The sequence below is a fragment of the Danio rerio genome, chromosome 4, assembly GCF_049306965.1.
Source record: "Danio rerio strain Tuebingen ecotype United States chromosome 4, GRCz12tu, whole genome shotgun sequence".
Lineage (NCBI taxonomy): Eukaryota > Metazoa > Chordata > Actinopteri > Cypriniformes > Danionidae > Danio > Danio rerio.
Window position 1 is genome coordinate 72,742,593 of NC_133179.1, and position 24,188 is coordinate 72,766,780.

At 35.5% G+C, this 24,188-nt stretch overlaps 2 protein-coding genes across 5 annotated transcripts in view; both read right to left on the bottom strand.

Moving 5' to 3' along the window:
• tmem19 (transmembrane protein 19) overlaps positions 1 to 24,188 on the bottom strand; it is a 1,055,620-nt gene that overhangs the window by 458,289 nt on the left and 573,143 nt on the right. The window lies entirely within an intron of this gene.
• The window catches only part of LOC100329651 (uncharacterized), an 86,308-nt gene that overhangs the window by 9,635 nt on the left and 52,485 nt on the right, over positions 1 to 24,188 (bottom strand). For all 3 annotated transcript variants that reach the window (XM_073948059.1, XM_073948058.1, XM_073948060.1), the window contains 19 exons: positions 23,626 to 23,868; positions 22,837 to 22,993; positions 22,594 to 22,704; positions 22,367 to 22,508; positions 18,950 to 22,269; positions 18,477 to 18,800; positions 17,915 to 18,124; positions 17,052 to 17,290; positions 15,231 to 15,417; positions 14,356 to 14,617; positions 13,902 to 14,080; positions 10,811 to 10,880; positions 10,393 to 10,502; positions 8,279 to 8,310; positions 7,988 to 8,138; positions 5,904 to 5,941; positions 5,666 to 5,773; positions 3,153 to 3,192; positions 1,314 to 1,422 (listed from right to left, as the gene is read on the bottom strand). In XM_073948059.1, coding sequence (XP_073804160.1) covers positions 1,314 to 1,422; positions 3,153 to 3,192; positions 5,666 to 5,773; positions 5,904 to 5,941; positions 7,988 to 8,138; positions 8,279 to 8,310; positions 10,393 to 10,502; positions 10,811 to 10,880; positions 13,902 to 14,080; positions 14,356 to 14,617; positions 15,231 to 15,417; positions 17,052 to 17,290; positions 17,915 to 18,124; positions 18,477 to 18,800; positions 18,950 to 22,269; positions 22,367 to 22,508; positions 22,594 to 22,704; positions 22,837 to 22,993; positions 23,626 to 23,868 — 6,032 coding nt within the window. The remainder of the gene's footprint in view (positions 1 to 1,313; positions 1,423 to 3,152; positions 3,193 to 5,665; positions 5,774 to 5,903; positions 5,942 to 7,987; positions 8,139 to 8,278; positions 8,311 to 10,392; positions 10,503 to 10,810; positions 10,881 to 13,901; positions 14,081 to 14,355; positions 14,618 to 15,230; positions 15,418 to 17,051; positions 17,291 to 17,914; positions 18,125 to 18,476; positions 18,801 to 18,949; positions 22,270 to 22,366; positions 22,509 to 22,593; positions 22,705 to 22,836; positions 22,994 to 23,625; positions 23,869 to 24,188) is intronic.

A 24,188-nucleotide genomic window follows, 5' to 3' on the forward strand; every position in this document is an offset into this window, starting at 1 on the left:
TTTTTATCTATATTTGTTGTTAATTCAGCTATTTGTTGTTGTTTTTTTATCTATATTTTTTGTTAATTCAGTTATTTGTTGTTGTTTTTTTATCTATATTTTTTGTTAATTCAGCTATTTGTTGTTGTTTTTTTATCTATATTTTTTGTTAATTCAGCTATTTGTTGTTGTTTTTTTATCTATATTTTTTGTTAATTCAGTTATTTGTTGTTGTTTTTTATCTATATTTGTTGTTAATTCAGCTATTTGTTGTTGTTTTTTTATCTATATTTTTTGTTAATTCAGCTATTTGTTGTTGTTTTTTTATCTATATTTGTTGTTAATTCAGTTATTTGTTGTTGTTTTTTTATCTATATTTTTTGTTAATTCAGCTATTTGTTGTTGTTTTTTTATCTATATTTGTTGTTAATTCAGCTATTTGTTGTTGTTTTTTTATCTATATTTTTTGTTAATTCAGCTATTTGTTGTTGTTTTTTTATCTATATTTGTTGTTAATTCAGTTATTTGTTGTTGTTTTTTTATCTATATTTTTTGTTAATTCAGCTATTTGTTGTTGTTTTTTTATCTATATTTGTTGTTAATTCAGCTATTTGTTGTTGTTTTTTTATCTATATTTTTTGTTAATTCAGTTATTTGTTGTTGTTTTTTTATCTATATTTTTTATTTGCTCAACTAGTTGTTGTTTTTAAAATTGTTAAACTTTTTACATTTAAATTGTTGTTTGTTTATTTATTCAACTATTTATTTCATCCATTAATTTTCCTTCGCTTTCGGTTTCAGAGATTTCCACAGCGGAATAAACCACTAACTATTCCAGCATATGTTTTATGCGGTGGATGCCTTTCCAGCTGCAACCTACGACTGGGAAACGCTCTCATTCACACATACACTACGGCCAATTTAGCTTCCCCAATTCACCTATAGCGCATGTGTTTGGGCTGTGGGGGAAACCCACGCGTACACCGGGAGAACATGCAAACTCCACACAGAAACGCCAACTGACCCAGCCAAGGCTCGAACCAGCGACCTTCTTGCTGTGAGGTGACAGCTCTACCCACTGCGCCACCATAAAAATTAGTCGTTTTTAAAATTGGTTACATTTATTTTGTTTTTATTTCATTTATTCAACTATTTGTTGTTTTTAAAATTTGTTACATTTATTTATTCAAACATTTTATATTGTTGTTGTTGTTATTTGTTATCTTTGACTTTATTACCAGACCTTTACATAACAATCTAAGCATCTCAAAAACACTAAACATTCTGCTTTATTTTCGAGTAAACCGTGTTTGAAAATCAGATATCAGACTTGCCTGTTTTGGGTCTCACACTGTCCTTCACAACTGGCCAGTTCAACTTCTTGTGTGCAGTTCGAGATGGTCAGATTTACCCTGATCATCCTGACAGAACATGTTACGTTACCTGTGAAGCAAATAACAGGATAAGTTACATGTATTACCTTCATTACTATAGTAATTTACATTATACAGGTACTCAAGTCATTTATTCATTCATTTATTTGTTTGATCGATTGTTTGAAAGCGAAGAACAGTAATAAACAATAGAGTCATATCTGTTAATGATACTACACGATACAAATGTACTAATGTAGATATTTATAAATGTACAATACCTTTTTAAAGTATTTTAAAAGGTATTGCTTTAATATAATCAATATCATTTGTGACATTCGCAAGGTTTACTTTCGTTTGTAATCCATTTGATGCGTTCTGCTGAAGTCAATAAAGTAATAAAAAATATTTTTTTCAAAAATAAAAATGTATAAAAATGTAAAAAAACAAAAAAATGTATAACTTAGAAATTTTTTAACTAAATAAGAATTAGAATGTGTGGATTTTTGAAGAGTTTATACCTTTTTTAGTTATTTTATGTTATGTATACTTTTATTTATTTTTAAATCATCAACATTATTAATGTTATACAAATGCTGTTCTTCTGACCTTATTATTAATAACTATTCATATAATTAATATAAATAATTAAATAAATATATTGAATTAATAATTATTAATTTTATTTAGTTTAATTAAATATTATTTCATTTATTTATTTTAATTAAATATTATTTTTTACTTTGTTTTTTATTTAGTTTATAGTTATTTTATTTTATATTAATTTTCAAATGTAATATTTCTTTACATATTTTTTATTTAATATTAATTTTTTTACTTAATATTTTTTACTTTTTATTATCTTTTACTTTATTTTATTTTTATTGCTTTTATTTTATATTTATTTTATTTTATTATCTTTTATATATTTTTTATTTTTAATATTTCTTTTTTTATTAAATTAAATTTTATTCAATTTCTAATCAATTTAATGCAATGTTAATTCAAGAACCCTTTTCTGATGTATGTTTTTTAATCTAATTTAATTTAATTTAATTTTATTCTATTTTATGTTTTTTTTATTTTAATTTTATATAATATAATTTTTTACTTTATATTTTTATATTTATTGTGTATATATTTTTATTTAATATTTCATTATATATATATATATATATATATATATATATATATATATATATATATATATATATATATATATATATATATATATATATATATATATATATTTATATAATATTTCACTTTTTATTTTTTATTTGATTTATTTTTTATATATTTTATTTTATATTTAACTATTATTAAGTGTTTCATTTCATTATATGTATTGTATATGTAGTTTTATTTATTTTTATTTTATATTTCATTTTTTATTAAATGAAATTTTATTCACAAAGCGGATCAATATAATTCAAGGTTAATTCAAGAACCCTTTTCTGATGTATATATGTATGCACTTATGTACTATATATATATGATCTGGATGTGTGATATTTATTTATGTATTTATGTATAATTTAAGGATTCATTCATTTCAATTATATACATGTTTTACATTATATATACTCATATATTTAGTTATATAAAAAGTAAAAGGCAAAAGGTCTGAAATTAAATGTGTGATAACTGTAAAAGTGTCCAGTCGTCTGTTAATGACACCATATTGGTCTTGCAGTGAACATATGGAGCGGACATCAGGAATGAACTAAACCCTGCTGTGTTATGCTACATTTCCATTAATACAGAACCAACGAGAGTCAAACATTTTTGTTAACCTACATGAGTAGCAGCAATGATGTTCATCCCACACTCGTGAATCCTGAACACACACAAAACACAATACATTAGATATATAGAAAACAGAAACAGCAAAAATACTGCCTCACACTTCACTATAATGTTAATTAAAGTACGCATGAAATCTAAAATTTGCAACGTTTGTTTTGCTAGTTTGTTTTTAAGGCGAACAATTAAAATAATTCACCGGAAAAATTTTTTTGGTTATCTTCAATCAAATTTTGAACATTTGCCTCCGTGTTTAAAGGGGCGGAGCTGCTCTGATGATGTCATAGTTTGACAGTAATATTTGTAACTACTACCGTTAGTTTGCTATGAGTAAACGAGGCACGAAAAAGAAAGCCTCGCCCCCTACTCAATATTCCGTTTCAGTCGGAAGTACATCAACATACTGAAATGAAAGTCTAAGTACTGGTTTCCACGACAATTACCATTAAAATACGATACGAACCGTAAAATTTTAACCATTAAGATTACGTTTACTTTATTGAAATGCAATTTGAATCTAAATGCGACAAACTACATATCGTTGGACTTCTGAAGACTTCTGAATACATATTTTACCTCTGTGTTTAGTAATAGATTGAAACCTACAATAAAAAATGTGGTTACGTTTACTGTATAAACCATAATAATATAGTCTAAACATGAAGCAATCATGACAACCTACACATCATTTGAAAGCGTAGAACGTCTAGTTTCTGTATCTGGTGACAACTTTTTTGTAGATATTTTAAAGTAATGGTTATTTGTTATTTAGCGACAAGAATACCTAGAGTTGTAAAGCATTACTTTGCTACAGCAATCCACATAAAATTCTAATCAAATACCATCAAGTTGCACATACACTGTAAAAGTCGACTATTGTCGACTTTACAAATATCGTCAAGGTTCATATTTCTTTTTCTACTTATTTCGTTTTCTACTTAACAGAAAAGTTCTGCCAACCACAGCTGCCGTTTTTTAACTATATATTTTAAAGACTTTCTTACAGTGTATCTCTATAATTCAAAATGGCCTTTTTAAGAGTTCACACTTAGCTGATGATCAATAAAGCGTAATTGGCATGCTGTCATGGGAGAGAGCTTCTGATTGGTTAACGCGGCGCGAATGTACGCTGAAGTTCAGATTTTCGAAAAATCATAATAATATAGTCTAAACATGAAGCAATCATGACAACCTACACATCATTTGAAAGCGTAGAATGTCTAGTTTCTGTATCTGGTGACAACTTTTTTGTAGATATTTTAAAGTAATGGTTATTTGTTATTTAGCGACAAGAATACCTAGAGTTGTAAAGCATTACTTTGCTACAGCAATCCACATAAAATTCTAATCAAATACCATCAAGTTGCACATACACTGTAAAAGTCGACTATTGTCGACTTTACAAATATCGTCAAGGTTCATATTTCTGAAAACATACACAAAAATAGGGGGCGCTCTTGTATGCTCACCAATGGAAAATGAATGGTGGTCATGTTTGGTACTGCACCCGAACAAACTCTTACCAAAAAGCAAATTTTTTTTAGAGATATTGACTTCAAATTTGGTATATAATTTGTTTAGATGTTTGATTCAAGTTTAAAGGGGGTTTTGTAAAAAAATATTTGTTGTACTACATTCGAATATACGTTTATTAATTATTGGTTAAACCTAAAGGCATGTAAACTTTTGTTTTACTTAACTTCTTAGAACTTTTTTCTCTTCAGCTACATATCTGACATCTTACGGCGTTGAAACGCAATCTTAAATCTGCATATTAAAGTGTTAAAGATTAAATATTTAAGCTGAACGTGTAAATTTTTATCTATGTGCGAAAAATGCAATGACAGTTAAGGGGTTAAAAAGAAGTACACTTTAAAGGGGACCTATTATGTAAAAATCACCTTTATAAGGGGTTTAAACACAGTTGTGTGGCGGTAGTCTGCGAATATAACCAGCTACTAATGGTAAAAAGATATTTATTTTATTTATTATAATCACACTTGATAAAAACAGTCTTCGATTGACATTCTCACTTTGTACGTGTCATCAGAGCCCCGCCCACTAGTGGCCATCTCTCACTTATTAGCATAGGACGTTAGTCTTGTTTTTGATTCTGCCACTTTGCTGACAGACAGACATTTGTAGCTCCGCCCTCTTTTGAAAAGAGCACAATCTCATTTGAATTTAAAGCGACAGTCACCAAAAATGCTATCAAAAGGATCAAAGCCTAAAAAGGGGAGTTTCAGAGAGTTATAAAATATTATTCATGGCATGTTTTGAGCTGAAACGTCACACACACACTCTAGGGACATTAGAAACTTTTTTAAGATCTTGTAAAAAAGGAGATAATAGGACCCATTAATAGTTTCTAAAGGGTTTTAAGACATATTCCATAAAGATTTATTGATTTTAAACTAATCCACGAATATAGAAGGCAATAAAATAATAGCCAAAGGATCAATACAATTGCCATTATGACCATTAAAACAAATGTTGGTGATCCTCACCTCAGCACAGCTTTGCAATGGACACACGGTTTTCTCGACTTCGGTTCCTGTTTGACTGCAGCTGAAAGACTCACACGGATGAGAGGGGTCTGTCCAGCGATCTCCCACCTGAATACACCATACACACACACAGAAAACAATGCATCATGTGCTAATTTTAGTCACGGATAGTTATTTTTAAAACTATACACTAACAAAACTCCCCGTTGTGAGTGAACCCGCAAACTATTTCCTTTACCTTGTACGTCTTTCCATTGTACTCGCAAATCTTCTCAACTGTAAAAAAAGGAAACAATACATACATTAAATCGATATTCTGCTAGTTATTCCAATCATCCGTGGCACTTTAAACACAGCACTTAAACCCAGAGTACCATTATTCAAAATATTTTAAGACCACTTCATTAATGTAAACATTACTATCATTTCAATGGCACAAAACTCTCAAAATGCGACAGCAAAAAGCTGGTTAACAGTAAGTTTTCCTAATTTATATGTTCTAAGTTCACACTTAGATACTGTTTGACAACTTGTTAGCAAGTTAGCAGGTTTGGCATGTTGGAGGGAACCCTGAGCTCGGAGATAGTTGAGCCCAGGGCTCCCGCCAGGTCCATAGAGCATGTGAGGGGAGTACAAGGTCAGGTGTTCTCGAGAGCTCTCCTCGGCAAAAGAGGAAAGGAGGAGAAGGGGTGGATGGGGGGTTTCTTCGGAAAACGAAGATAAGCGAGTAGTTCTTAGCTAGGTTACTTATAGTGAGTTTGGATCGATCCGATTGGCTAGCCAATGAGTGTAGATGAGTGGCCAGCTGCAGTCAACCGTATCACATGCTCCTCTCGAAATTAGTTTGTGAAACTTCATTTAACAACCGTAAATTGACTTTCCAGAATTCCCTACATGACACTTCAATTTTTATGCTTTTTTGTTGACCATTTCGTTTTTTCGAGTTTTACGAGTTTCCAGGATTTGTGTGAACGACACTGAGCAGCATTGAAATATTAGTATGTTGTTCTGCATGTTTGATCTGAGCTTTGTTTAGTTACTTCAATAGTCCAATAATATTACAAATGAATGAAATATGGTAGTTTTCTGTCAAATTTAGAAAATTATTTTGCGTTTTCTACTTAACAGAAAAGTTCTGGCAACCACAGCTGCCGTTTTTTAACTATATATTTTAAAGACTTTCTTACAGTGTATCTCTATAATTCAAAAAGGCCTTTTCAAGAGTTCACACTTAGCTGATGATCAATAAAGCGTAATTGGCATGCTGTCATGGGAGAGAGCTTCTGATTGGTTAACGCGGCGCAAATGTACGCTGAAGTTCAGATTTTCGAATTCGAGAGATTCGCGCGAAACGCTCGTTAAGCGCATCAAACGCGCAAAAAGCTCAATTCGCCCTGCGCCATTCGCGCAATTTGCGTTATTCGCGCCGCGCCATTCACGTGTATCGCGCCGCAGGTTGTCTATTCGCGCATTTGCATTGACTTAACATGTAAATCACTCGTGCTTGACGCGCATGCCGCGTCTGGTGTGAACGCAGCATAATAACACAGGATTCAATGGAACAATTGTTTTAATTTAAACCAATTTTTTTGCATAGTTTATAGTTTTAGACTATTTACTTGTGTTTTGTTGTTAAAATAATTAAAATCTACATTATCGATGGTGTAAAAGGTCCCTTATGAAACTGAAAATAGTCTTATCAGTCTTTTATCGGAAGATTTTAGCAGCTGAACAACACCTCTGTGAAGATATAACCCGTTTGTAACAACATCTTACGTTACATCGGCTCTGCGTGAAGCTAAAACAGTTTTAAAACAGAACATTACCTGTCTAAGAGAAATCCCTGAGACATTGTGTCATCCTTTCTCTAGCGTGCAAAGCTACTCTTATATTGATTCAAGTTTTAAAAGTTTTGATTAAGCAGGTTTTTACCAATCGCGCGCGCGCCCTCTCTCGAGAACGCGCGGCATCAACAGCGGTCAGCGGAGATGCGTACAAACAGCTGCGCAGTTGTTCAAATCTGCATTTGCTGACAGACAGATTGGGCTACTTATCGGAATTATGAGAGATGACGGCCCGACTCTATTTAATTGGACGAACATTTTTTTTGTTTTATGCCTCACCCAAAATATAAAAATACATATAAACACATTTAGATCATTTACTGTAATCAGTACTATAAGACTGTGAAGAGACTTTCAACCAGCACAACAAACAATGCTTCTGAAGACAATCACCTACTGCACCTTTAACTGGAAATAGCTAAAATGCGCATGAGAATGGCCTTGTTTAAAATCGCTCCAACCCTAGGTAAAAGATTACCGCAGATCTGGTTTCCACAGCAGTCAGAGGTCAGGCTGGAGTAGGCGCCACACACTGGAGTGGGTCCTGGAGGTTTGGGTCGGCACTCTTCAGTTCTGGTCTGGTTATTGCATGTGCATATGTGACAGTTTGATTCCCACACTGCACCCACCTTAAACACAGATGGAAGATTAGTTATAATGTTATATACAGTTATAATATATATATATATATATATATATATATATATATATATATATATATATATATATATATATATATATGTGGTTGCACTATTAAATAAACTCTTACCGGCATAGGCTCACCCAGTGGCCCTTTACAATCTGAAAAAAGATAATAAATACATGATTAGATTACCCAGTTTAGAGAATATTTTAATAATTCATTTTTAATCATGCACATTCATAATTATATTTACAAAAGTTTTTTTTTCCTCCAGGAAAAAGTCCATTTTCACAGCAAAATGTAATAATACAGAAGTTCCACTGCTGATCATTTGATAATTAATAACTATCAGGCTTTATCATTTTTAAGACAGCAAAAATTAAGGGTGGTGAATAAATTAAACTGTATTTAAAAATGACACACTTGCACATCAACAATCAATTAATTATTAATTAGCACTGACATTTCAAAGCAATAATTAATATCATTACATCATTATTAGCGGTATTGTTACATAAAAACATATTTTAAAATTATTATTACAATGAATTTAATATTTAATAATATTTACAATTATTTAAATATTCCATTTTTAACACTGTGATGGTAAAACTGTGATGTTAACAACAACAAAATACCATTAATATTAATAATAATAATAATAATGTACATTTATTCAACAATATTTCATAATCACAAATAATGTTATATTTATTTTATTTAACTGTTATTGTTAAATTATTAGCACACACACACACACACACACACACACACACACACACACACACACACACACACACACACACACACACACACACACACACAATGACGGATTCGTTTTTCTCAGCCAAACCTAGTGATAGACATTTAACACCTAGCTAGCTGTCTATTAGCAGTGAAGCTAACAAAGTATTTTGATTTCTGTCAAGTTTAGAAGCGTACAGTTTTCTGCTGTGGACGCCATCTTGTGGTCAGACGTGGAGGTTGATTCTGGCATACTTAATGTGACAGGCTTTATCCTTTTCAAGACAGCAAAAATTAAGGGTTGTGAATAAATTCAACTGTATTTAAAAATGGCACGCACATCAACCAATTATTAATTAGCAATTAAATTTTGACTGTTTAAATTATGAACAATTGTAGCACTGACTTTTCAAAGCAATAATTAATAATATTACATCATTATTAGCGGTATTGTTACATAAAAAACATATTTTAAAATTATTATTACAATGAATTTAATATTTAATAATATTTACAATTATTTAAATATTACATTTTTAACACTGTGATGGTAAAGCTGTGATGTTAACAACAACAAAATACCATTAATAATAATAATAATAATAATCATAATAAAAATAATGTACATTTATTCAACAATATTTCATAATCACAAATAATGTTATATTTATTTTATTTAACTGTAATTGTTAAATTATTAGCACACACACACACACACACACACACACACACACACACACACACACACACACACACACACACACACACACAATGACGGATTCGTTTTTCTCAGCCAAACCTTGTGATAGACATTTAACACCTAGCTAGCTGTCTATTAGCAGTGAAGCTAACGAAGTATTTTGATTTCTGTCAAGTTTAGAAGCGTACAGTTTTCTGCTGTGGACGCCATCTTGTGGTCAGACGTGGAGGTTGATTCTGGCATACTTTAATGTGACAAGCTTTATCATTTTCAAGACAGCAAAAATTAAGGGTTGTGAATAAATTAAACTGTATTTAAAAATGATACACTTGCATATCAACCAGTTATTAATTATAGTTCAATTTTGACTGTTTAAATTATGAACAATTGTAGCACTGACTTTTCAAAGCAATAATTAATATTATTACATCATTATTAGCTGTACTGTTACATAAAAACATATTTTAAAATGATTATTACTATGAATTTAAAATTTAATATTATTTAAAATTATTTAAATATTACATTTTTAACACTGTGATGGTAAAGCTGTGATGTTAACAACAACAAAATACCATTAATATTATTAATAATAATAATAATAATAATAATAATAATAATAATAATAATGTACATTTATTCAACAATATTTAATAATCACAAATAATGTTATACTTATTTTATTTAACGGTTATTGTTAAATTATTCACACACATATATGTAATATTATCAATAGTTCTAAAAATAATCAAGTGTACATTAGACGTAATTTACAGATGTATTCCTGATCACTCACTCGTGCAATGAGACACACAGATTTGCTTGTGCTCCTCTGCGAGCATCTGGCCTTCAGGACAAAAGCAGCCTGACCTCAGACCAGCCACAGCGGTTGCAGGCACTTGAATCCTGATAAATAAAACAATAAATAAAAGTATTGGTTATGAAGATACATGGAACATAACACCAATCAGCAATTAAAAAAAATATTAGTTCTTAAAAATAGGAGGTCCATATTTAATATTGATTATTTCAACCCAATTCTGGGTGTAATGGGGACTAACTCAAATGCTGGGTTAAATAAATAGGACGAAATTGAACCCAGTCTTTGGGTTTGTCTATATTTTACCCAATTTGGGTTTAAATAACCTAGCATTTCTTCCATATATTTGAAATACAAAGCAGGATGTGATTTAAAAGTATAAACAAACTCTCACCCGGATCGACAGACATCATTCGGAGACTGGCGACACTCATCGTACACCATTGCGCCAGGACATCTGATCTCTGAAAAGAGCAACACTTTCTATTACAGGCACATTCACATTCGCTCACTATTCCCTACATTAGTCCACTATTATGGTCCACTTAAATGAGTGAACATGAGTTTGAAGGATTGAAGAAGTGCCGTTTTGATGGTTGATAAATGACGGATTCCATTTCCTCAGCCAAACCTAGTGATAGACATTTAACACCTAGCTAGCTGTCTATTAGCAATGAAGCTAACAAAGTATTTTGATTTCTGTGAAGTTTAGAAGCGTACAGTTTTCTGCTGTGGACGCCATCTTGTGGTCAGACGTGGAGGTTAATTCTGGCATACTTTAATGTGACAAAATAAAATTTTGATTTAAAAATCACATGTCAAAGCACTTTAATATTGTACTGGTCAATTCTGAAATTGTTCTAAAAATTGTTGACTATAAATACAACAATGAAGACGTTGTTCTAAAAATTGTTGACTATAAACATAATAAAGACGTCGTTCTAAAAATTGTTGACGATAAACACAACAATGAAGATGTAGTTCTAAAAATTGTTGACTATAAATACAACAATGAAGACGTTGTTCTAAAAATTGTTGACTATAAACATAATAAAGACGTCGTTCTAAAAATTGTTGACTATAAACACAACAATGAAGACGTTGTTCTAAAAATTGTTGACTTTAAACACAACAATGAAGACGTTGTTCTAAAAATTGTTGACTATAAACATAATAAAGACGTCGTTCTAAAAATTGTTGACTATAAACACAACAATGAAGACGTTGTTCTAAAAATGTGTTGACTATAAACACAACAATGAAGATGTTGTTCTAAAAATTGTTGACTATAAACACAACAATGAAGACGTTGTTCTAAAAATTGTTGACTATAAACACAACAATGAAGATGTAGTTCTAAAACTTGTTGACTATAAACACAACAATGAAGATGTAGTTCTAAAAATTGTTGACTATAAACACAACAATGAAGATGTAGTTCTAAAAATGTGTTGACTATAAACACAACAATGAAGATGTTGTTCTAAAAATTGTTGACTATAAACACAACAATGAAGACGTTGTTCTAAAAATTGTTGACTATAAACACAATAAAGACGTCGTTCTAAAAATTGTTGACTATAAACACAATAAAGTCGTCATTCTAAAAATTGTTGACTATAAACACAACAATGAAGACGTTGTTCTAAAAATTGTTGACTATAAACACAATAAAGACGTCGTTCTAAAAATTGTTGACTATAAACACAATAAAGTCGTCTTTCTAAAAATTGTTGACTATAAACACAACAATGAAGATGTCGTTCTAAAAATTGTTGGCTATAAAGACAACAATTAAGACGTCGTTCTAAAAATTGTTGACTATAAACACAACAATGAAGATGTAGTTCTAAAAATGTGTTGACTATAAACACAACAATGAAGATGTTGTTCTAAAAATTGTTGACTATAAACACAACAATGAAGACGTTGTTCTAAAAATTGTTGACTATAAACACAATAAAGACGTCGTTCTAAAAATTGTTGACTATAAACACAATAAAGTCGTCATTCTAAAAATTGTTGACTATAAACACAACAATGAAGACGTTGTTCTAAAAATTGTTGACTATAAACACAATAAAGACGTCGTTCTAAAAATTGTTGACTATAAACACAATAAAGTCGTCTTTCTAAAAATTGTTGACTATAAACACAACAATGAAGATGTCGTTCTAAAAATGTGTTGACTATAAACACAACAATGAAGATGTTGTTCTAAAAATTGTTGACTATAAACACAACAATGAAGACGTTGTTCTAAAAATTGTTGACTATAAACACAATAAAGACGTCGTTCTAAAAATTGTTGACTATAAACACAACAATGAAGACGTTGTTCTAAAAATTGTTGACTATAAACACAACAATGAAGACGTTGTTCTAAAAATTGTTGACTATAAACACAATAAAGACGTCGTTCTAAAAATTGTTGACTATAAACACAATAAAGTCGTCTTTCTAAAAATTGTTGACTATAAACACAACAATGAAGATGTCGTTCTAAAAATTGTTGGCTATAAAGACAACAATTAAGACGTCGTTCTAAAAATTGTTGACTATAAACACAACAATGAAGATGTAGTTCTAAAAATGTGTTGACTATAAACACAACAATGAAGATGTTGTTCTAAAAATTGTTGACTATAAACACAACAATGAAGACGTTGTTCTAAAAATTGTTGACTATAAACACAATAAAGACGTCGTTCTAAAAATTGTTGACTATAAACACAACAATGAAGACGTTGTTCTAAAAATTGTTGACTATAAACACAATAAAGACGTCGTTCTAAAAATTGTTGACTATAAACACAATAAAGTCGTCTTTCTAAAAAATGTTGACTATATTGACAACAATGAAGATGTCGTTCTAAAAATTGTTGGCTATAAAGACAACAATTAAGACGTCGTTCTAAAAATTGTTGACTATAAACACAATTATGAAGACGTCGTTCTAAAAATTGTTGACTATAAAGACAGCAAAGTAGATGTTTTTCTAAAATGTGTTGACTATAAACACAACAATGAAGATGTTCTAAAAATTGTTGACTATAAACACAACAATGAAGACGTCATTCTAAAAATTGTTGACTATAAAGACAACAATGAAGATGTCATTCTAAAATCATTGACTATAAACACAACAATGAAGACGTCATTCTAAAAATTGTTTACTATAAAGACAACAAAGTATATGTTCTAAAATTTGTTGACTATAAAGACAACAACGAAGACGTTGTTCTAAAAATTGTTGACTATAAAGACAACAAAGACATTTTCTGCTGTGGAGGCCATCTTGTAGTCAGACATGGAGGTTAATTCTGTCATACTTTAATGTGACAAAATAAAATGCTATTGGCTGTTTTTTAAAAGGGGGAGGGGCTTCCTAATGTTTCAGTTGAGATTACATCAAGTTTTGATATAAAAATAAGATTCAAAGCACTTTAATATTGTACTGGTCAATTCTGAAATTGTTTTCTCACCACAGGAACCATTGGTAAGGCCTCTCCAGTCCACACAAACACCGATCTTTTTGCACTCTGAGGCGGCGTACTCCAGAGAGGAACAGGCTCCCACAGATCTGTTGTAAGCGCAGTAGTCATATCGACAATTCTTCTCCACGAACGTAAGATCGATCCTTCCAGCACACTCCGCAAACACTCTGCAACAAAGGATAGGATGTTGGCACAGCTGGTATAGTCACAACCTATATTAATATATTACAATCGACCAATCAGATTTGAGAAACGTATTTACAGTTACACGCACAATCAGGGTTAGTTGTTTCTATATTATTGTTATTTAGAATAATCTAGCTATTATTTACTTCTATTTTTAGAAATAATTTATTGGTAAAGTGAGGTTTAGAGGTAAATATCAGGGTTCAAACCGCATGAAGAAATACTATAGTATTTTAAACAAACAAAACTTGCTTACTCGTGATGCAGGAGATCACATATCGTAGGATTGCAGGGAGGTGGAGGTGGAGGTGGAGGCATGCTTGTGGAAGGTGGATGAGGCATGCTTGTGCTTGTGGAAGGTGGAGGTGTTGGGGGGACACAGGGAATGTTGGTGGGCACAGATTTGCAATAAGACTTCTCAGGGTCTTCTACAACCCAGTCGTACGCAGTCTTATCGCAGCAGGTGTCTTCTTCAACTACACCATCCCTTCGCATGCATGAAGGTCCACCACAAACACCTGCGAAGCCACAGGAGGTTATAACATAATCTGTTTACGATCTGTAAGATACATTGCGGAAAAGAAGTGCACTTGCTTCCATTAAATGTAGGGGTGCTGAACTTCACATACACCAGGGGTGTCCACACTAGGCCCTTGAGGGCCGGTGTCCTGCAAAGTTTACTTCCAACCCCAATCAGACAAACCTGGGCTAGCTAATTAAGCTCTTACTAGGCTTTCTGGAAACATCCATGCAGGTGTGTTGAGGCAAGTAAGAGCTAAAATCTGCAGGACACCGGCCCTTCCAGGACCGAGTTTGGACACCCTTGACATACACACTCTAAGGCAGGGGTGCTCAACCCTGTTCATGAAGATCTACCTTCCTACAGAATTCAGCTCCAACTCTTATCAAACACACCTAAACCAATTAATTAGGACCTGAACAGCACTTGATAATCACAGGCAGGTGTATTTGGTATAGGTTGCAACTGAAAACTGCAGGAAGATAGATCTCCAGGAACAGGGTTGGTCACCTCTGCTCTAAGGACATCAGAGACTTATTTAACATCTTGCAAACGGGGCATAATAGGTCCTCATTAATCCACACAAATGTTGAATGGTCTTCATAACATACCACACTGTCCTTGGGTGTTGTTTTGGAAGTACTCTTCTGCCAGGCTGATTGTCAGACTGTTGAAAGGAGTAAGAGAGACATAGGAACGGATAGGTTTGATGTAGATGTAGACCTCGCTACCACTGCTTTCAAACCTGAAGACCTGATCTTCATACGGTGGAATGATAACCTCCTGGTTTAAAGAAGACTGTGGGAAGAAAGAAAAAGAAGAGGGTTTTTTTACACTGGAAATGTGATTTAATACAGAGTTTAAGAAATAAGTTGTCCACATATTATCCACAGAGTCAAATGTATAGATCAGGGGTGTCCAAACTCTCTCCTGGAGGGCCAGTGTTCTGCATATTTTAGTTCCAACCCCAATAAGACACACCTGAACCAGCTAATCAAGCTTTTTCCAGGTGTACTAGACTTGATGTGTTGGAGTACGTTGGAGCTAAAATATGCAGGACACCAGCCCTCCATGACTTAGTTTATATGCCCTTGTATAAATTTAGGAGACTAAAAATGTTTACACTTGGCAGGTTTGGTTCAGTTAAAAGAAAGAGCATGCCAAACAAATCTAAATTACATTTATATAGTGTATTTCTGGGCACTCAAATTTAGATTAAATTTGGAAGCATTACTGATTTGGAGGGGGTAGAATCCCATCAACCACCACCTCAAAATGAACCAAAAGACATTTAATGAACCAAGTAGGTAGTAAATGATAACAGAATTGTTATATTTCTCTTTAGGTAAACCAGGTTTAAAAGAACCATTTACTTTTTTTGGATCCAAACCAAAAGAACCAAACTTCAAGTGTGAACCAACCCAAGTAGACGGGGTGAAACGGTTCACGAAATCATCAATTCGGTTTGTATCACAGTTCTGTATTCACAGTTTTCGGGTTGATTCACTTTACGATGTTTAAAATATCCCCCATTTTAATACTAAAATCCTAGCTTAGAGTTCACACTTAGCTGATGATTTATAAAAATCTCGTTTGGCATGTTGTCCTGGGAGACATCCCTGAGCTTGAGGGATCCTCGAGCCCGGGGCGACCTCGCATTCGCAAGTCGAGAGAGGAGCTTGAGCTCAGGTAGATCTCAAAAACGTCCCCACTGATGTGGTTAAGGTGACCTACTTTGGGAAGAAAAAACTGTGGGAGCTAGGCTATGGTGTCCGTTTGGCTTAGTCGGTTTACATTTGATCCATATCTTTAAACGGGGAACCCGAGGAAAACCCATGCGGACAGGGGGAGAACATGCAAAAACGCCAACTAGCTTGGCAAGGACCAGACCGGTGGTGTTCTTGCTGTGGAGTAACAGTGCTAACCATTGGGCAGCCGCCCACTCTAGGTGAAAGGGGGAGGAGAAGAGGAAGAAGGGGGGGGGGGGTTTCCAGACGAAGATAGTTGTGGAATGAAAATCGTGGTTGTTTACAGTGACTTAGGAATCATTTGATTGGAGGATTGTGATTGGCTAATAGGGAATCGGCTGTGGTCAATCATAAGCATGTGATCCTCTTTTAGAAATTTAGTTTAGGTAGTTTAGCAATGCCATACATCAGTGTAAAATACTTAGCATATAATCATCCATTTACTGTATTTTACAGTATGGCTGCAGGGCGCCATGACCATAGTAACGCAACAACAAGCGGCTTCAGGGGACATTTATAAATTGTGCCTTTTGCAAGCAGAAGTTCTTTATTCCAAATGGAGATTTTAAGCTTGTGGAAACGGAACTACACATGTACCGAGCCTTGACAATTTTTCTTTCATGAACCTTCCCATCCCTACTAAGTACATAAGTAGTCATAAAGTTGCTTTGATTATAAGCACACCTCCACAGTGTACTCCTCTGTCACCATAAGTGTGACAACATCATTCCAGTAGTTTAGAGTTATTCCCCTGGAACAGGAGTCATCGATTTCCGGAAGGCAGTAGTAGTTGTCTACAGTAATGCTTAATCTTTGGTTCAGGAGTTGCTCCTCCACTAGAGTGTAGGTGCAGTTCTCCATGAAGTCGAAGGTTGTGCCCTGGAAGGAGATGTAGTGCGGGTCTCCATAAACCTGACACTGGCCTGAGAAACAAAGCGGAAGCACACAGTAAAACGCAAATTGATGAGTTGTTGGAAAAGCAAAACCCTCTTACAGTATGGTAACTCTGATCAAGCTTGCGTTTGTACTGCCAGTGGTACCCTTACGAAAGTGAACCATGGTTTATTTGTAGAAACCATAGTGTTTGTAACACTGTACCAAACCATATCGTTCTATAGAAATGAGCCTTACTATCCTTTGTTGGACTTAGTTAGGAAGACATGTTAGGTAAGTCTGCAAAGGTATACTTTACAAGTAGTAAAACGAATCCTAAGACTTGTATGGCTTAATACAGGGGTCACCAAACTTGTTCTTGGAAGGCCGGTGTCCTGCAGACTTTAGCTCCAATCCTATTTAAAGTGACCTGAACAGGCTGATCAAGGCTTTACTTGGTATACTTGAAACTTCCATGCAGGTGTGTTAGAGCTAAACTCTGCAGAGACATCGGCTCTAGGTACATGCCCAGGGATCAATTTCTGGCAACCATTCGACATCATTGACAAAGAATTCACATATTTCAGTCAGAGGCAAGGTATGTTAAGTCGTAACACCCTGGATTCCATAATAACTAATCACAAGCGTGTTTATATGCAGGTCGGTTTACTTACAGTCACATTTCCAGCTCTCGCAGCAAGTCTCTTCATCTCTGACCAACGACATCATGTTTCTGGGGCAGTCCGTTCTGATTTGGGATGTGGGACAGCTGATGGGTTTTACCTCAATCACTCCGGCCACACAGGTTTTATCGGCGCAATTTTCTCTCCAAGTTTCTCCGCACCCCCAGCTTTGATTCCGCATCACGTCTCTGCACTCACACACTAATAGCGAAAAAAAGGAACACGAAATATTATTCAATTGTGAATTTGAATGTGAATCTTTGAAATTGTCGATTACCTAGATCAGTGGTCACCAAACTTGTTCCTGGAGGGCCGGTGTCCTGCAGATTTTAGCTCCAACCCTAATCAAACACACCTGAACAAGCTAATCAAGGTCTTACTAGGTATACTTGAAACATCCAAGCAGGTGTGATGAGGCAAGATGGAGCTAAACCCTGCAGGGACACCGGCCCTCCGGGACCAGGATTGGTGACCCCTGACCTAGATTAAGCAGTAGTAGGCCTTAAGGATTGTGTAGTTTTTTATTTGTAAGTTCAATGAGTAGTGCTAGTACCTGGAGTTGTCCCAGGTCCAGACGTCTGATCAGGGGATGTTGTTGGATTTATAGTACTAGATACAGGTGTCACAGAAGGTGTTGTTGGATTATTAGTACTGGGTGTAGGCGTTACAGAAGGGGTTGTTGTTGCTTTTATAGTACTAGATACAGGTGTCACAGAAGGTGTTGTTGTTAGATTTATAGTACTAGGTGTAGCCGTCACGGAAGGAGTTGTTGTTGGATTCATAGTAGTGGGTATAGGCGTCGCTAGTGTTACATTACTTTCTTGAGGTGAGGATATAGTTGGTATGGTAAAAACTGGGCCAGTATAAATCGGAAATTCTGGTTGGAATGAAAGAGAAAAACAGAAATAACAAAATTAATTAATATGAAATAATAAGCAATTATTAATAAAAGTGTTTTATCATTTCATTATAAGATTAATAAGTTTGTATTTATAGAAAACACTGTTTATGTTCATTCTGGTTTACCTGTTGTAGACTCTGTCGTCACTGGAGTTGAATATTTTACTGAGGTTGTAGCTTCGGTTGTAGACTTAGTCGTTGATGGTGTTTTAAATGGTTGAGTTGTGCTCTCACTTGTTGCCGCTTGCGTTGTAGTTGTGTATTCTGTTGTTCCTTCAGTTGATTGTAGTTGTGTTGTGTACTCTGATGTGTTCTCTGAATTTGGTGGTTGTGTCGTCGTCTTTTCAACTGTAGTTGCATGCGATTCAGTTGTGCTTTTAGTTGTCGATTCTTGTATTGTGGTTGTGCTCTCTGTTGTCGGTGGCTGTGTTGTTGTAGTTGTTTCCTCTACTTTGGTCATATATGATTCTGTTGTTGATTCTTGCATTGGGGTTGTGCTCACGGAAGTTGGTGGTTGTGTTGTTGTTCCTTCTGTTGTAGTTTCATATGATTCTGTTGTGCTTTCAGTTGTCGATTCCTGTATTGGGGTTGTGCTCTCTGAAGTTGGTGGTTGTATTGTTGTTCCTTCTGTTGTAGTGTCATATGATTCTGTTGTGCTTTCAGTTGTTGATTCTTGAGTTGTGGTTGTGCTCTCTGAAGTTGGTGGTTGTGTTGTTGTTCCTTCTGTTGTAGTGTCATATGATTCTGTTGTGCTTTCAGTTGTCGATTCCTGTATTGGGGTTGTGCTCTCTGAAGTTGGTGGTTGTATTGTTGTTCCTTCTGTTGTAGTGTCATATGATTCTGTTGTGCTTTCAGTTGTTGATTCTTGAGTTGTGGTTGTGCTCTCTGAAGTTGGTGGTTGTGTTGTTGTTCCTTCTGTTGTAGTTTCATATGATTCTGTTGTGCTTTCAGTTGTCGATTCCTGTATTGGGGTTGTGCTCTCTGAAGTTGGTGGTTGTGTTGTTGTTGTTCCTTCTGTTGTAGTGTCATATGATTCTGTTGTGCTTTCAGTTGTTGATTCTTGAGTTGTGGTTGTGCTCTCTGAAGTTGGTGGTTGTGTTGTTGTTGTTCCTTCTGTTGTAGTGTCATATGATTCTGTTGTGCTTTCAGTTGTTGATTCTTGAGTTGTGGTTGTGCTCTCTGAAGTTGGTGGTTGTGTTGTTGTTCCTTCTGTTGTAGTGTCATATGATTCTGTTGTGCTTTCAGTTGTCGATTCCTGTATTGGGGTTGTGCTCTCTGAAGTTGGTGGTTGTGTTGTTGTTGTTCCTTCTGTTGTAGTGTCATATGATTCTGTTGTGCTTTCAGTTGTTGATTCTTGAGTTGTGGTTGTGCTCACGGAAGTTGGTGGTTGTGTTGTTGTTCCTTCTGTTGTAGTGTCATATGATTCTGTTGTGCTTTCAGTTGTTGATTCTTGAGTTGTGGTTGTGCTCTCTGAAGTTGGTGGTTGTGTTGTTGTTCCTTCTGTTGTAGTGTCATATGATTCTGTTGTGCTTTCAGTTGTCGATTCCTGTATTGGGGTTGTGCTCTCTGAAGTTGGTGGTTGTGTTGTTGTTGTTCCTTCTGTTGTAGTGTCATATGATTCTGTTGTGCTTTCAGTTGTTGATTCTTGAGTTGTGGTTGTGCTCTCTGAAGTTGGTGGTTGTGTTGTTGTTGTTCCTTCTGTTGTAGTGTCATATGATTCTGTTGTGCTTTCAGTTGTTGATTCTTGCATTGGGGTTGTGCTTTCTGAAGTTGGTGGTTGTGTTGTTGTTGTTCCTTCTGTTGTAGTGTCATATGATTCTGTTGTGCTTTCAGTTGTCGATTCTTGCATTGGGGTTGTGCTTTCTGAAGTTGGTGGTTGTGTTGTTGTTGTTCCTTCTGTTGTAGTGTCATATGATTCTGTTGTGCTTTCAGTTGTTGATTCTTGCATTGGGGTTGTGCTTTCTGAAGTTGGTGGTTGTGTTGTTGTTGTTCCTTCTGTTGTAGTGTCATATGATTCTGTTGTGCTTTCAGTTGTCGATTCCTGTATTGGGGTTGTGCTCTCTGAAGTTGGTGGTTGTGATGTTGTTCCTTCTGTTGTAGAGTCATATGATTCTGTAGTGCTTTCAGTTGTTGATTCTTGCATTGGGGTTGTGCTCTCTGAAGTTGGTGGTTGTGTTGTTGTTGTTCCTTCTGCTGTAGTTGCATATGATTCTGTTGTGCTTTTAGTTGATTCTTGAATTGTGGTTGTGCTCTCTGAAGTTAGTGGTTGTGTTGTTGTTCCTTCTGTTTCATATGATTCTGTTGTGCTTTCAGTTGTTGATTCTTGTATTGGGGTAGTGTTCTCTGAAGTTGGTGGTTGTGTTCTTGTTGTTGTTGTTTCTTTCGCTGTAGTTTCATATGACTCTGTTGTGCTTCCAGTTGTTGATTCCTGCATTGGGGTAGTGCCCTCTGAAGTAAGTGGTTGTGTTGTTGTTGTTGCTTCAGCTGTAGTTGCATATGATTCAGTTGTGCTTTCAGTTGTTGATTCTTGAGTTGAACGTGTGCTCTGTGAAGTTGCTGGCTGTGTTGTTGTTGTTACTTCAGGTGTAGTTGCATATGATTCTGTTGTGCTTTCAGTTGTTGATTTTGGTATTGCCGTGGTGCCCTCGGAAGTTGTTGGTTGTGTTGTTGTTTCTTCTGTGGTTGCATATGATTCTGTTGTGCTTTCAGTCGACCTTAGCTGTGCGGTTGTACTCTCCGACGTCGGTGGTTGTGTTGTTGTTGTTTTTTCTTTCACTGTAGTTGCATATGATTCTGTTGTGCTTTCAGTTGTCGATTCCTGTATTGGGGTTGTGTTTTCTGAAGTTGGTGGTCGTGCTGTTGTTTCCTTCACTGTTGTTGATTGTGTTGTTTGTTTTGTTGTACTCGCAGTTGTTATTGACTGTGTTGTGTATTTAGTTGTTCTCTCAGTAGTTGGAGACTGTGTTGTGTATTTTGTCGTGCTCTGAGTTGTCTGTGACTGTGTTGTGCTCTGAGTTGTTGGTAACATTGTTGTGCTCTTAGTTGTTGGTGACTGAGTTGTGTATTTTGTTGTGCTCTGAGTTGTTGGTGACTGAGTTGTGCTTTTAGTTGTTGAAGGCTGTGTTGTGTATTTTGTTGTGCTCTGAGTTGATGGTGACTGCGTTGTGTATTTTGTTGTGCTCTGAGTTGTTGGCGACTGAGTTGTGCTTTTAGTTGTTGAAGGCTGTGTTGTGTATTTTGTTGTGCTCTGAGTTGATGGTGACTGCGTTGTGTATTTTGTTGTGCTCTGAGTTGTTGGCGACTGAGTTGTGCTTTTAGTTGTTGAAGGCTGTGTTGTGTATTTTGCTGTGCTCTTAGTTGATGGTGACTGCGTTGTGTATTTTGTTGTGCTCTCAGTTGTTGGTGTCAGTGTGTCATTACAGTCCATTTTTCCCTCAAAGCATTTACTAAGACAAAAGGAAAACAAATCATGATGGTAATTGTATATCACTGGTTAATGTCTAGTTCCTTAAATTATCAATACAATCCTACTAAATGTCTTACCAGCATGTATGTCCAGTGCACATTTCATCAGGGGGTGACAACACTCTGTTCATGAAGCTGCAACTGCAGTTGTCCAAAGTGGTGCATTTACCAATGTTTTCATCATAATATGGAGTCTCCTCAGGGCACCTTGGATAGCAACCTGAAATGTCATCGGTGGACTTGTTAAACATTACTGCAGCACGCTAGGGAGATTAAGAAGCAGGAAGAGGAAGAAGAAAAAATACCTTCAAGCTTTCCCGTAAAGCGGTTATTAGTGCCACAGGTCTTAACCTGGCCGCAGGGATTGTAATGCCAGGTGGACTGGCCCACTTCATTGTAATAGTCACAATACACCGCTGTGAAAAAAAGACAGACACTGTAATCACTTGACTAACCCAGGTAACTCAGGCGCGGCTTCACCGAGAACTGCTCAAGCTTGGGAAAACATTTGTGCAAGCCCATAATTACAAAGGAAATACAATACATACGACACAAATCTGGGGTTCTCCAGTTGACGCAGACATCCTTGGCACTGCATGCCTCTGCGTAAGCTGCCACAGCAGTGCAGAAACCGAGAAACTTTCCTTCGAACTCACAAGAGCAAGACTCTAACACACATGCCTGGTAATACGGCTCTGGATCAACCTACAGAAGTAGTCAGAAGAATCAGCATCAGTTCTTATTCAACCCCTGCTAAAAAATCCAGCTCAAACCAGCCTAGGCTGGTTGGCTGGTTTTAGCTGGTCAACCAGGCTGGTTTTAGCCACTTCCAGGCTGGTTTCCAGCCATTTCCAGCCTGGTCTTAGCTGGTCAGGCTGGATCATGACCAGCTAAATCCAGCTGAAACCATCTTGACAAGCCTGGTTTAAGCTGGACATAGCTGGTTTTGGCTGGGCTCCAAGCCTGCTAGGCTGGTCAAGCTGATTTTAGCTGGTCATCTCCCAGCCTAACCAGCTAAGACCAGGCTGGAAATGGCTGGAAACCAGCCTGGAAGTAGCCAAAACCTCTCTAAAACCAGCCTGGTTGACCAGCTAAAACCAGCCAACCAGCCTAGGCTTGTTTAAGCTGGATTTTTCAGCAGGGACATCATCATCCTCAGTGTGTTTCTGAACCAAATTCCAAATCCAGAAACACACGTTTTGTACTAACTTGAAGGTCAGAAATGTTGGTAACACTTTACTCGAAGGTGGTGTTCATAAGGCTGTCACGAGACCTTTCAAGTGTTACTAAAATGTTTGACATAGAATGTGTTTTGTTTAGGTATCACTGCAAGTTACCTTTAGGTGGCAGTCTTTAAAGGTGTCGGAATTCAGGATCATGCATCGCCGCTGGGCCCAGGCTGCACAGTACGAGTGTTTTTCACAGGGAAATACTTCATTGATCACATCGGAGCACGGTGGAGTTGCTGTCTTCCAGCTATTCCCAAAGTCCAGAACACTGAAAACTTCCGAGGAGCTGCTTGTCAGGAGGTCGTTGGTCACCTTTCCATCAAAGTTCCCGCAAAGCCCCAACACTCGGCCCTAATGTTTCACATGAGAAGGAGAATGACGCATTTCTTTTCCACTCAGTAGCAGATATTCTAGGATCAGTATCCATTTTTGTTCCTGGACAAACATTCCTATCAAACGATCACGTTCTTTAAACAATCCTCCACCCTACTTCTACTCTTCTGAAATCCAACGAATTCCTAAGAACTTTGTTCTGCACCATTAAGCACTAAGTTTAACATCTGAATGGGTAAGAACAAGCTTGAGCCAGAGATAGGATGTTCAATTTTCTTGAGGCAATACCCTTATGTAGTTCGAATCCTCTGAGAGAGCCAAATCTGAGAGCTCCCTCA